Source organism: Schistocerca americana, chromosome 4, assembly GCF_021461395.2.
Source record: "Schistocerca americana isolate TAMUIC-IGC-003095 chromosome 4, iqSchAmer2.1, whole genome shotgun sequence".
Taxonomy (NCBI): domain Eukaryota; kingdom Metazoa; phylum Arthropoda; class Insecta; order Orthoptera; family Acrididae; genus Schistocerca; species Schistocerca americana.
In genome coordinates, this window is record NC_060122.1 from 387,108,353 (window position 1) to 387,122,568 (window position 14,216).

At 43.9% G+C, this 14,216-nt stretch overlaps 1 protein-coding gene across 1 annotated transcript in view; it reads left to right on the top strand.

Moving 5' to 3' along the window:
* LOC124613502 (methyl farnesoate epoxidase-like) overlaps window positions 1-14,216 on the top strand; it is a 68,309-nt gene that overhangs the window by 34,148 nt on the left and 19,945 nt on the right. The window contains exon 2 of the mRNA XM_047142210.1: window positions 763-880. Coding sequence (XP_046998166.1) covers window positions 763-880 — 118 coding nt within the window. The remainder of the gene's footprint in view (window positions 1-762; window positions 881-14,216) is intronic.

Sequence of the window (14,216 nt, forward strand, 5' to 3'; positions counted from 1 at the left end):
TATAGACGTTGCCGACCGCAGCGCCGGATTCTGACTATTTACATACAGTGGCTAGGCAAAACAGTGTGAACACCTGTTCTTAGTTGGCAATGGTTTATTAAAAAGGGGTTGGACTTCCATTTGCCTTAATGCAGCTGCCATTCTCCTTGTAATATTCGCATATAAGGATTTATAGTCTCAAATGGAATGTTTTGCCACTCTTTGATCGGAACCTCTTCTAACGCCTGTAGTGACGAGGCAGGCGGAAGTCTGCTCCAGAGTCTGCGCTCCAATACCGCCAACAAGGGTTCGATAATGTTCAAGTTTGGGGACTGTGGTGCCAGGGAAGACGCTGCAGTTCAGTTTGTGTGCTCCTCATACCACGATTGCACTGTCCTGGCTATGTGAATGCATGCATTATCGTCCTGAAATATGGCATCGTTGTTGGGGAATAACATTTGAATCAGGGGGAGCACCTGATCACCTAAAATGTTCACATAATCGTTGGCCGGCCGTTGTGGCCGAGTGGTTCTAGGTGCTTCAGTCTCGAACGGCGCTGCTGCTCCGGTCGCAGGTTCGAATTCAGATTTAATTAGTTCTAAGTCTAGGGGACTGATAACCTCAGGTGTTAAGTCCTATAGCGCTTAGAGCCAGTTGATTTTTTGTGATTTATAAACAAGTGAGACCTCAACCATTGTCATATTTGCTTATATAATTCGCGTAAAAATGATGTCTGTGAATCCATATCAATGAAATAATGACAAAAACATTTACTATTTGTAGATTGGTTTACACCAGAGCTGCACTAGCGGAATCAATGAGAATGTGTCATGTCTTACCAACACGTGGATATCGACGGGTACTCGACGACACCACGCTACATGGCTGTAGACTTCCAGAGGTTAGTACACATATTGTGTCATATTCATTAAAACCTAAGTCAGACACCAGTGAAAAACTAACTGTTGAGAATTTTTCCCAGAGTGTCCAGTCTTTCCAAACAAAACTCTGAGATTTCAGTATTGACTATCTACCCTTGAAATGATTCACCACGAAATGTTGTGACGTCTGATCCTGTCTACGTGTATAGTGTGGCAACCCGGACAAAGTAGCATGGAGACAATTGTGGGGTTACAGAGACCGTCAAGTTCGTTTGTTTGTACAGACCACCGTCGATTATACGTACTTTTATGTCTAATACAGTTAACAAAATTGTTCTCCCTTATCAGTCTGTTTTACCGTCTGCAACTAACTGAATTCCAATAGCTTTACTTTCTACATTCCCAAGGAACACTGACGTTCTATTACAGCTTAAACATATGAACAGTCATGGAGAAAACATTTTGTCATTATAGTCAAATTCCTATATTCCTTCTCTAAGATGCACAAATTTTGGACATACGTGTTATTTGTCACACCCTACAGAGCAGAGGCCCTAACAAACATTATTGCAAATTATGTAATGTTTAATTGGAAACCGTTAATAAAAGAAAATGCCATCGCAGAAGCCAAAATTTTTTCCACCGTTGACAAGAAGTGCAAGCCTTCCTAAACCATAACTGGCGCGAAACACAAACCAAAGAAAATGTTAGTGTAACATTACTAGCAAATAAAGGAACGAAGAGCGTTTCTGTAGAAGGATGTGTAAAAACGATAGTGTAGAGCCGAGAGAAAGTAAAGTATTTCTTATGGTAATCAAAGTAACGTATAACCGCAGACACTGTCGTAAAATATGACCTCATTTGAATTTTAAAACCAAGTTGTCTGTCCATCATAGGCTGTTGGAACATGTTGAACTCTTACTTCAATATTTATTTTGGTACTAGCCAAATCCTGCCCCTTGCGATTTCGAATACGGATGTGATATCCAACGTGGACGTTGATTGATGTTATTATACAGCTTATGTTAGCCAAAATTTTGTGAAGTCCATAAAACACAATGTTACTATAGATTCGAGTGTGAGGATATTAATTAACTGATTTGGCTTACTTGACTTTTCGGGTATTTATCCGTTCCATGCCAAATAAAATCGTGTCCTCCAGTTCCTAGGTGTTTTGTCCGGGAATTATACAAATCACATGATATTTCCGTCATCTGTAAGTGATCCTCTTATAACACTGTGTTGCTGAAATGATGTGTTACTGTGTTTCAAAGATTTCGTCCAGCGGAACACACACAACCTACTCAGGCACTTTTACGTTTGCACAGAAATCTTGAAAGGAACAAGCAGCCAACATGATCATACTCAAACAATTTACGGTTTTCTTACCGGGTATCCCTCTCTCGCATTTTCTCTGGCGTAGCGATGGATATTTGCAATTTCTTTTTGGCGATGTGTAGCTGGAGTCATTCCTAACAAAAACTGCTCATCATATGTTTCTAGCGACGGAAAGCATCGGTTTGTTTCCCAACTAAACTTTTTTTAAAGCGGAACGCTTCCATAGATCGGTCCCATATTAGTCTAGTAGGATATTCGTTTTTTCTATATGTATCCACAGGGACAGCAAAATGCAAAACTAACCTGTACTGAAGCAGCGACTGAGGAGTTCTGTGCAGCTCACATTGACTGCTACCGCCATGCAACAACGCTGCTCGCTCGCTGCTGAAATTACCCTCTATATAACGTATCGTCACCCTAAAAATAAGGAATATGATGCCGTTTGCCCCTCACCATATTTATTTCGGAGATCACAACACGTTTATGTTTCTTTCGACTTCTTCAATGAAATAGTTTAGAGAGCCATTAAGCAAAAAAATAGCAGGGAGCTCTAAACAGGAGCGAGTACATTTATTTCATAAATACTGCACAGCACTATTGAGGCACTTGTCCCATGGCGACTCACTACTGTGAATGGTCGTCTCATAAAATACCTGGGGCCGCGCTGGGAACCAGTTCCGAACGTACCGCTTGACGTCCTCATCTGAGGTGAGTCGTTTGCCTCACAGAGCCTTCTTCAGCTAATCAAAAACGGCATACTCACAGAGAGACAGGTCCAGACTCCATGAAAGGCGACTGAGGGCTTCGCATCTTAATATCTGAAAGAGGTCCTTGACTGTGTTTGATGTATGCTGCCTTGTATTTTTGTATAGCAAAATGACTCCTACTGTGTGTTGCACTGCCCGTTTTGATTTCATAGCTTTGCGGAGCGTGGCCAAGGCGGCGCATTCATCGAGGTACAACACTGCAGAAGTTGGTAAGAAGGGGTCACTTTTGGTTAAAGAACGAGGTGAGCATAACATTTCATCCAATTATTGGGACGGCCTTGGATATTTTTGGGTGGCAGTGTCTGCTTGCTTACACTGGAGACTTCACCGTTTTGATTCGGGTTCGAAGTGATGACACCACGTCTCCAGCGACCACTCATGATAGTAACTCACTCCCTTCCTTGATACAGTGCTGCAGATGTTCAAGAGAGAGTCCCATTCGACAAACTTCATGTGGTGGTTGAAGATTGTGAGCAACCCATTGGGCACACACTTTGTGTGCTTGTTCTGCCATAAAGTGCTTAACATCCGACAGCTTCATGGTAGGAAGATGAGTCCAACTGAGGAAAACTTCAAAATATGTGTGGTGCGCTTAACAGCTATCTACGTGATAAATTTTCCAACTTCATCTCCGTGAGAGATAGCATCAAAGCATAAACATCATTTCTCCTACATAGAATTGTAATGTGATATACAGGAGAAATACTGGGTAAAATCGACAAGGAAGCATTTAAACATCCTGTGACCATACTATACAAAGTGTGATCGGCATACTTTAAGATGGCTTTTCTGTCTGTACAACTGCATGGAACACCTCACCAGCTCTTGGTTCTTTTTGGATGTACAGATTTAACTACAGGTTGATAGGACTGCAGCTCTTCGTCTTACCTCTTTTCAATCCCGAATCCAGGCATCTCTCTCTGTAATTTATATCTTCTACATGTTGTTTATTACCATTCTTTCGCTATATCCTGTCCCTAGAATTTCAAATATCTGTTTGCTACCTCGTCATAAATGCTACCACCATGACAGTCAGATATATCGCAGACTGTTCCCACCGCTGCAGGAATGTGATAGCAAAATGTTCGACAATTGTCTTATGTTGGGAGAAACTGCGAGAAACTGTACCAGAAAATCTCTCTCTTAGACCTTTCGTCTCATGATCATACATATACTGTGACGGTTTGAGATATTATTTATCAAAATACTTAAAGATTTGTTCTACAACATTACAAGGCACGCGGGGACTAATAATGATCTAACTTACACGTTAAAGTACATTTGTCAGTGTCTGACTTATGCTGCCATACAGTTTTTGGTGAAGTAGCACGCTGGACACTAGAAACAGTCATTTGTATAGGTATGAAGCGAGGATTGTCATGCTTTCAGCCGTCCACATTCAATTACTGTCAGAGTCAGCCAAATACTGTAGTGTCTCCAAACTAGGGTATTAACATTATCTGACTGTACAAATCGTCTGCCATCTTCTGGTGACAGCGGTAACTTAATCACACAATGCTGACTACATGACACTTGCCACCCTACATCGTCATGTTACAGCAAAAACAGTGAAACTGTTCCCAAATGCTCCGGTTACAGTGAGACTGCAACAATTTCCCCATTTTACAGCATAAATTGTACCAAATTTACTCACGTACAGGTGAAGAATCTAGTAGGATAAGCGAGTATTTTGGATTTTATACTTGGTACAAGTGGTCGTCTTGCATTCCAAACTTAGCACATGTAGCCTAGTTTCACTGTAATGGCAGGAAAACTCAATGGGTGACAGGAAGGAAAACTCAACCGTGCAGGCCGCACCAGGTATGCAATGTTTACAAACTAAAAAAGCTGACGAAATGTGTTATATGTCCACACACATCAGCATCTGTAGGCTACTGTCATAGAAACATCATTACCCTACTAAGTGGTTTACTATGTTACATTCCTGGTTAGTAAAGAACCCGTTTGCAGGCATGAAACGGTACTGGGGGAAGCAGTTCAGCTACAAGTGTTGACAAAACGGAGCATGCTTTGTCTAAGCAGTTTACTGTGATGGAATGACATGTTCGTGTCATTAATTAGTGGATTTTCAAAAATTAACACTACATTGAACTCTCAGTTTGATGAAAGTCCTATAATACTATATTTAGCATAGTGTATTGTGTTGAAATGTTGAAAGTTTACCGTCTTACCTCCTTGCCTAGGGACGCCAGATAAAAGTTGATGTCAAGCCCTGAATCAAAATTGCGCAACGGGTAACTGGGGAGGGGAGCTTGAGAGCGCTACCTAGAGAGCGTGCCCTTTCTGTACGATACTAGGCAAGGGGCTGGAGGGCTCACACGCTAATGTGTGGTTCCCTGCATTCTATATCTTTTATTTTAAATGAATTCCTTTAACTTGACTTATTTGTGATTTTTGAGGTATGTTAAAGATTGATGACAATTGATTACGTATTTATTTTAAATATTGTCACTCGATTTTACAGCCATTGCAACAATTGTTGCAGTTTACAGATATCACAATTTTACAACTTATAGCTCGGGTATATTATATAGGAATCTGCACGCACTTTTCTACGGGCAAGACGAAATTGCGTTGGCCAAATGTATACCACCAAAGTCTCCCAATATTTCACATAGGACATTCACTATGTGAGGAGGATAACGGGCAAACTGGGGACCAGAAACTTTAACACAGGGGGTCAAATTTCCGGAATTAAACGAGCACATTCATTACCTTACACAATCCGAAGCTGGAAATAAAAGAATTAGTACAATTATTCAAATACCTCTCTTCCATGCGTGAACATTGAGACAGACGCACTGAGGGCACGTCTGCTCAATTACCCGTCTTCTGTAACCATCTAGAATATGGCGGGCACCCGGAGGTCTTCCTGGGCCCCGGTGGAGGGGGTGGTCGAACCTCTCCACCCCAAATCTTGTGACACTGGAAAGTCTTTGACTTTTACCTGCCTGTGCTGTCTCTCTGATTCCCTAGCCAGGAGTAAGGTTGGCACTACTATACTACAGAACTACTTCCTAACAAATATTTGGCCACGCTTTACGGAAAGGTGTGAGGAGGATTAAGAAAGTTCACATGCAGATTCACATTCACGTACAAGAAATGCGTAATACACGACACATATAAATTCTTATTATGAAGCCTCACACATTTCTTTCCACCCGTCCACATGGGTTGTGTTGCACCCGCGGCCGACCGCGTCGTGTAATAAAGATGCGGAGCCGCCTCTGTTTCTATTTCCCGATGCGAGCGAGCAGCGAAACCTGCTGCTTATAGAGCGGAAACTACTGTACCGTTTCAATGTTACATTCCTAGCGAGTGAATGCAAGAAATTCGTACCAAAGACTTCTTCTGTCGTTTCCTGATGGGTGAGCTTTCCAAGGGTTCACCAGATAGTTCCATAAAATCTGTACACGTAAGGACATCACACTTGGGATGAGTTGGCTGTCATACATCATGTTTCTGAATGTAGACTGCTGAAAATGAGTGTTCTGCTTAGGACTCTCATTGTTGAAGTGTATTTTCACTATCCTTCAGTCGTCCTCATATATTTTGTCCGGTAATAAAGTATTTTTGTCAGTGGTTGAGAGATGAACATTCCATTTATTTGCGCTGAATTCTGACATAACTGATTTCAAACATTACTTTTCAGCACAACATTCATGACAGTAATTCGTGGATTTTCACAAATTAACAGTACAGTGAACTCTCGTACTGAGAACACCGCATAAGAAGGTGTTTAACGTTGCAGAGAATAACGCCACATTAATTGGTGTACTATGCAATAAGAGTGGTCTGACGCTGGAGATAGTGAAAACTCAAAGTCTGGAAACAACTCCGAGTGTCCTCCTCCAATGGAGCTTGTCTGAAAATAGTTCTGCGCACTGCTGCAATACGTCGGACGCTGTATCAGGGTGTCTGTCTGCATGCTGTGATAGTGATTTTCTTGAACTAAATTAAACATATGGCTCTGGCTATGATCTGTGTATGTTGCTGTAACACTAGATACAGTATCTGTATATGGCTGTAGCAGATATTTGACTATGGTCTCCTATTTATCCCTTCTTGATGTCTGTTAGGTCAGATATATTATGGATTCTTAACGGCGGCAGGATCAGTGACAGTTGTAGGATTACCTCTGATCCAACTGGTAGACCTATGAGCAGTAGCATTGTCTTTCAACCTTATTCAGCATTTACTGGGCCAAGACTCCATTCTACTGACGTGTATGACAACCGCTTTCATGTCGATAATGACGCTACATTCTTCCAGAGACAGAAGAAAACTTCGTCTTCTGACATCACGCATCGCCGGTCGTTCTCGTGTTTGCGTGAGATACATATCCCTCGATGCGTATGGACCACAAATCTGCACATTTTCTTCGATCTTATGACACTTGTCACTCTTCATCTACACTGAGCTGACAAACGTCATCCCGCATCTCGTGGTCGTGCGGTAGCGTTCTTGCTTCCCACGCCCGGGTTCCCGGGTTCGATTCCCGGCGGGGTCAGGGATTTTCTCTGCCTCGTGATGGCTGGGTGTTGCGTGCTGTCCTTAGGTTAGTTAGGTTTAAGTAGTTGTAAGTTCTAGGGGACTGATGACCATAGATGTTAAGTCCCATAGTGCTCAGAGCCATTTGAACCATTTTTTTGACAAACGTCATAGGACAACAATATGCACATATACAGATGGCAGTAGTATCGCGTACACGAGGTACACTGAAGCGCTAAAGAAACTGGTACAAGCATGAGTATTCAAATACAGAGATATGAAAACAGGCAGACTACGGCGCTGTGGCAAGCAATGCCTGTATAATACAAGTGTCTGGCGCAGTTGTTAGATCGGTTACTGCTGTTACAATGGCAGGTTATCAAGATTTAAATGAGTTTGAACGTGGTGTTATAGTCGGCGCACGAGCGATGGGACACAGCATCTCCGAGGTAGCGATGAAGTGGGAATTCTCCCGTATGACCATTTCACGAGTGTACCGTGAATATCAGGAATCCGGTAAAACATCAATTCTCCGGTGTCCCTATGGCGGGAAAAAATCCAGCGAGAGCGGAACTATCGATGACTGAAGTGAATTGTTCGACGTGACAGAAGTACAACCCCTCCCCAAATTGCTGCAGATTTCAATGCTGGCCCATCAACCAGTGTCAGCGTGCGAACCATTCAACAAGACATCATCGATATGGGCTTTCGGAGCCAAAGGCCCACTAGTGTACCCTTAATGACTGCACGACACAGAGTGTTACACTTCGCGTGGGCCCGTCAACACCGACATTGGAATGTTGATGGATGGAAGATGTTGCCTGGTCGGACGAGTCTCGTTTCAAATTGTACGAAGTGGACGGACGTGTACGGGTATGGTAACAACCTTATGAATCCATGGACCCTGCATGTCAGCAGTGGACTGTTCAAGCTGGTGGTGGCCCTTGTAATGGTGTGGGGCTTGTTCAGTTGGAGTGATGTGGGACCCCTGATAAGTCTAGAAACGACTCTGACAAGTGACACGTACGTAAGCATGCTGTCTCATCACTTGCATCCATTCATGTGCGTTGTGCATTCCGACGGACTTTGGCAATTCTAGCAGGACAATGCTACACTCCACAAGTCCAGAATTTCTACAGAGTGGCTCCAGGAATACTCTTCTGAATTGAAACACTTTCGCTGGCCACCAAACTCCCTAGACATGAACATTATTGAGCATATCTGCGATGCTTTGCAATGCGCTGTTCAGAAAAAATCTCCACCCCCTCGTACTCTTACTGATTTATCGACAGCCCTGGAGGATTCATGGTGTCAATTCCCTCCAGCACTACTACAGACCTTAGTCGACTCCATGACATGTCGTGTTGCGGCGCTCCTGTGCATTCGCGTGGGCCCTGCAACATATTACGCAGGCATACTGCATTATTGGCCATTAAAATTGCTACACCACGAAGATGACGTGCTACAGACGCGAAATTTAACCGACAGGAAGAAGATGCTGTGATATAAAATGATTAGCTTTTCAGAGCATTCACACAAGGTTGGTGCCGGTAGCTACGCCTACAACCTGCTGACATCAGGAAAGTTTCCAACCGATTTCTCATTCACAAACAGCAGTTGAACGGCGTTGCCTGGTGAATCGTTGTTGTGATGCCTCGTGTAAGGATGAGAAATGCGTTTCATCTCGTTTACGACTTTGATAAAGGTCAGATTGTAGCCTATCGGGATTGCGGTTTGTCGTATCGCAACACTGCTGCTCGCATTGGTCGATATCCAATGACTGTTAGCAGAATATGGAATCGGTGGGTTCAGGAGGGTAATACGGAATGCCGTGCTCGATCTCAATGGCCTCGTATCACTAGCAGTCGAGATGACAGGTATCTTATCCGCATGGCTGTAACGGATCGTGCAGCCACGTCTCGATCCCTGAGTCAACAGATGGTGACGTTTGCAAGACAACAGCCATCTGCACGAGCAGTTCGACGACGTTTACAGCAGCATGGACTATCAGCTCGGAGACCATGGCTGCGGTTACCCTCGACGCTGCATCACAGACAGGAGCGCCTGCGATGGTGTACTCAACGACGAACCTGGGTGCACGAATGGCAAAACGTCATTTTTTCGGATGAATCCAGGTTCTGTTTACAGCATCATGATGATTGCATCCGTGTTTGGCGACATCGCGGTGGACGCACATTGGAAGCGTGTATTCGTCATCGCCTTACTGGCGTATCACCCGGTGTGATGGTATGGGGTGCCATAGTTTACACGTCTCGGTCACCTCTTGTTCGCATTGACGGCACTTTGAATAGTGGAGATTGCATTTCAGATGTGTTACGACCCGTGGGTCTACCCTTCATTCGATCCCTGCGAAACCCTACATTTCAGAGGGGTAATGCGTGACCGCATGTTGCAGGTCCTGTACGGGCCTTTCTGGATACAGAAAATGTTCGACTGCTGCCCTGGCCATCACATTCTCCAGATCTCTCACCAACTGAAAACGTCTGGTCAATGGTGGCCGAGCAACTGGCTCGTCACAATACGCCTGTCACTACTCTTGATGAACTGTGGTATCGTGTTGAAGCTGCATGGGCAGCTGTACCTGTACACGCCATCCTAGCTCTGTTTGACTCAATGCCCAGGAGTATCAAGGCCGTTATTACGCCCAGTGGTGATTGTTCTGGGTACTGATTTCTCTGGATCTATGCACCCAAATTGCGTGAAAATGTAATCAAATGGTTCAAATGGCTCTGAGCACTATGGGACTAAACATCTGCGGTCATCAGTTCCCTAGAACTTACAACTACTTAAACCCAACTAACCTAAGAACGTCTCACGCATCCACGCCCGAGGCAGGATTCGAACCTGCGGCCGCAGCGGTCACGCGGTTCCAGACTGAAGCGCCTAGAACCGCACGGCCACACCGGCCAGCGAAAATGTAATCACATGTTAGTTCTAGTATAATATATTCGTCCAATGAATGCCCGTTTATTATCTGCATTTCTTCTCGGTGTAGCAATTTTAATCGCCAGTAGTGTACTTTCTTTGGCTCTTCAGTGTATGAATGGGCAGTGCATTGGCTGAGCTGTTATTTGTACTCAGTGAAGACGTGATCATGCTCGCATGATGGTATTTAACAAACATTTTACGCGGAATGGTAGTTGGCGTTAGACGCTCGGGACACTTAATTTCCGAAATAGTTATGGAGTTCAATTTTCGGATGACTACAATGTCAAGAGTGTACCGAGAATACCAAATTTAAGGGATTACCTCTCAGTACGGGCAACGCAGCTTCCGACAGGTTCCACTTGATGTCCGAGTTGTCAGACAAGCAGCACTGGGTGAATTAACCGTAGATATCCATGTAGAAATACAACAAATGTATCCGTTAGGACAGTGTGGTGAAATCTGGCGTTAATGGGCTATGGCAGAAGACAATCGACGCTAGTGAGTTTGTTAACATCACGACTTCGCTCACAGCGCCTAGACGACTGGAAAACAGTGGCCTGGTCACATGAGTCCCGATTTCAGTTTGCTGGTGCTCGAGTATGGCACAGTCCCCATGAAGCCTTGCACATCGGTTGTCAACAAGACACTGTGGAAGGTGTGGTGGCTCCATAATCGTATGGACTGCATTAATATTAAATCGAGTGGGTCCGGGTGATGTTTGGCTACTTAGAGGCCATTTGCAGCCATTCATTGACTTCATGCTCCCAAACACCGATCGAATTTTTGTTGATGACATGCGCCATGTCACCGAGCCACAACTGTTCGCGACTGGTTTGAGGAACATTTGCCTCGGGCATGGATGTGTGTGATGTCATTAGGTTGGTTAGGTTTAAGTAGTTCTAAGTTCTAGGGGACTGATGACAGCAGAAGTTAAGTACCATAGTTCTCAGAGCCATTTTGAGGAACATTCTGGATAATTCGAACGAATGATTTAGCCACCTAGATCGTCCGACATGCATCCCATCGAACATATATGGGACATAATTGAGAGGTCAGATCGTATACAAAATCATGCACTGGGAATACGGATGGCTCTATACTTGTGCAGGGGCTGCCAACTACTTGTTGAGTCCATGCCACGTCGAGGTCCTACACTTCGCCGGGTAAAAAGAGATCCGACACGATTTAGGAGGTATCCCATGATTTGTCAACTGTGGTTTGCGGCAGGGCAGGACTTCTGCCGAAAAAATGCTACTTTGTAGCGTCTAGAACTACCTGCAATATCTGTAAGTGAGAGACTTTTACTCTACATCTGCTAAGCTACAAACTGTGAACTTATAAATGTTGCTCTACGGGCTGTGATTGCATTAGGTTGGATACAGAGCTCTGGAAAAACTTCCCAACGTTAAATTCCTTGATTTAGGCACCAAGCTGAAAATTCAAGTTACTTCCCTGTTAACGTTGGAGTCTGTCATACTAATAAGCTTATGGGCAATGTGACAGAATACTGTTAGGTTAAGTCTTCAAATGCTGTCTCCCTGTTTAGTGATAATAGCATTGATTCTTAGATTTTGCTATTTACAGCTACAGAACATCATTGCAGTTGTGCAGGATAAAAAAGTATAATTCACTGTATGTATGCTCTATACTACCAGTAGGATCGGTGTCTTTGGTTTAAGGATCGAATCGTGTTACATTGGTTTGAGTATGTACATAAGAGGGCTGGCACTTAAGTAGTTCAAAAATGTTCAAATGTGTGTGAATTCCTAAGGGACCATCTACTGAGGTCATCTGTAGTAGTAGGACAACCTATGTGTCACGACACGCTGCATTGTTGCCAAATTTATTCAAGATGGCGACGATGACGTCATCCAAGATGGCGGCATGTAGACTTGGCAACAGCGCATGAGGTCATCCAAGAAGGCGGCTTTTGGCTTGAAAATAGGACAATTGTGCTATGTCCACTAACCTAACCTCCAGAAAAAGTAGCGGGAATTTTGAATTTTGGTGGGAAAATAGACCAATTGGGCTACGTCTCCTAAACTAAGCCTCCAGAAAAAATAGCATCGAAATTCAAATTGCAACTGGATAATGCATGCAAAACTGTACTTGTCTTTATTATTATTCATTATTATTATCATTTATTAACATTCATTATCATTCATTATCATTTATTATCATTTATTATCGTTTATTATTATTTAACATTATTGACCTGCTTCCACTAGAAAATTCCCTCCAAATTCAAATTCCAGCACGATAATGGCTGCAAAACCTTACTTTTATTTATTATTATTCATTATCATTTATTATCATGTATTATTATTTTTATTTATTATTATAGGCCTACCTCCACTAGAAAATTGCGCCAAATTCAAATTCCAACACGATAATGTCTCAAAATCAGTACTTCTATTTATTATTATCACTTATTATTTAGTCAAGATGTCCGATTTTCTCGGCGAGAAAGCCATTTTCCTTACATCCATAACAAAAATCTATCACAAGTTCAAATCCCAACACCATAATCGATGACACGTACGAACTTCCTCCGTCACTTATCTTCTTTCACTGGTAACCTATCAGAATCATGTCAAACAATGAAGTGTACTTATACTAACCTAAGTCACGTCCTTTGATTGTGCAGGGGGGAAGGGACTGAAGTCTTTATTTCAAACAGTACCGTCATCATTTGTTCTCCAACATAGTACACACTCTAGAGAACGCAGTCCAGCTGCCACGAGGTCCCCAGTCCAACTGAATTAGTTCATATGGTCGCCGCCGACCCACACCGGACGGCGCGCCACCGGCAAGCGAGCGGTCGCCTCACGTGATGGCCGTCGGATGCGTCAGTGCCCGCTGCTGGTGCGGCGACCCCTCATGTCACAGCCTACTGCCGCCGACTCGCTTCGCAGGCCCGCGATGGTCCAGCGATGTAAAGATGTTTTCGTGGACAGTGGGGTCCATCCCCACCGACCAGTTGGCGCCAAAGATGTTCGCTGGACAGGTTGGAACCTGCCGATGCAGACTTCATAACGGTCGGTCGGTTGATCCAGCACCTGGTTGACAAAGAATGCCCTGCCACACGTTTGGCGCCAAAGTTTGCTCGAGAGTGGAATCCGCCATGACGCCACAACAGGTCGTCCAGCACATGAGCTCGCCACGACGTCAATCGCTAAGTTAATCGATCAACCGACTCTCCTTATTCAATCCACATTCTGCACTTACCTAATCGAAGATCGTCGCGAAACCACACGCCCGTACACGTGAGCCTTTGCGCGCCTAGCTTAGTACCTCCGCAAGTGAATGTAACAAAGTTCTCATGACTACTTAATTAAATTGATCAATTTATTAACCTCTCTGATGCGGAAAACTGCCACGTCCACCTAGACCGGGAATCAATTTTCCACCGGTGCCACGCCCACCTGGACTCAGAATGAAATAGTTAAAGCCCCTACCGACCACCATGGCCCCTTATCCACCCATGTTCGTCGGCTAACATGTACTAATGTGTACTGCCGTTTACTAAAGTATACCACATTTTTTCTATAGAAATAAGCCAAGTTTGAATTCTGCGGGTCACTTCGTGTTTCGCTGCCAACACAAGAAAATTGTGGCAAACGAAGCCACTAACCTAAGTCACCTGTGATAATTCAAAATCGTCGGCTTTGCCTGTCTCACACACCACGAGCGCGAGACCGCCCACATCACAGCAGGGACCTTTATCTACATCTACATCTATACTCCGCGAGCCACCTTACGGTGTGTGGCGGAGGGTACTTATTGTACC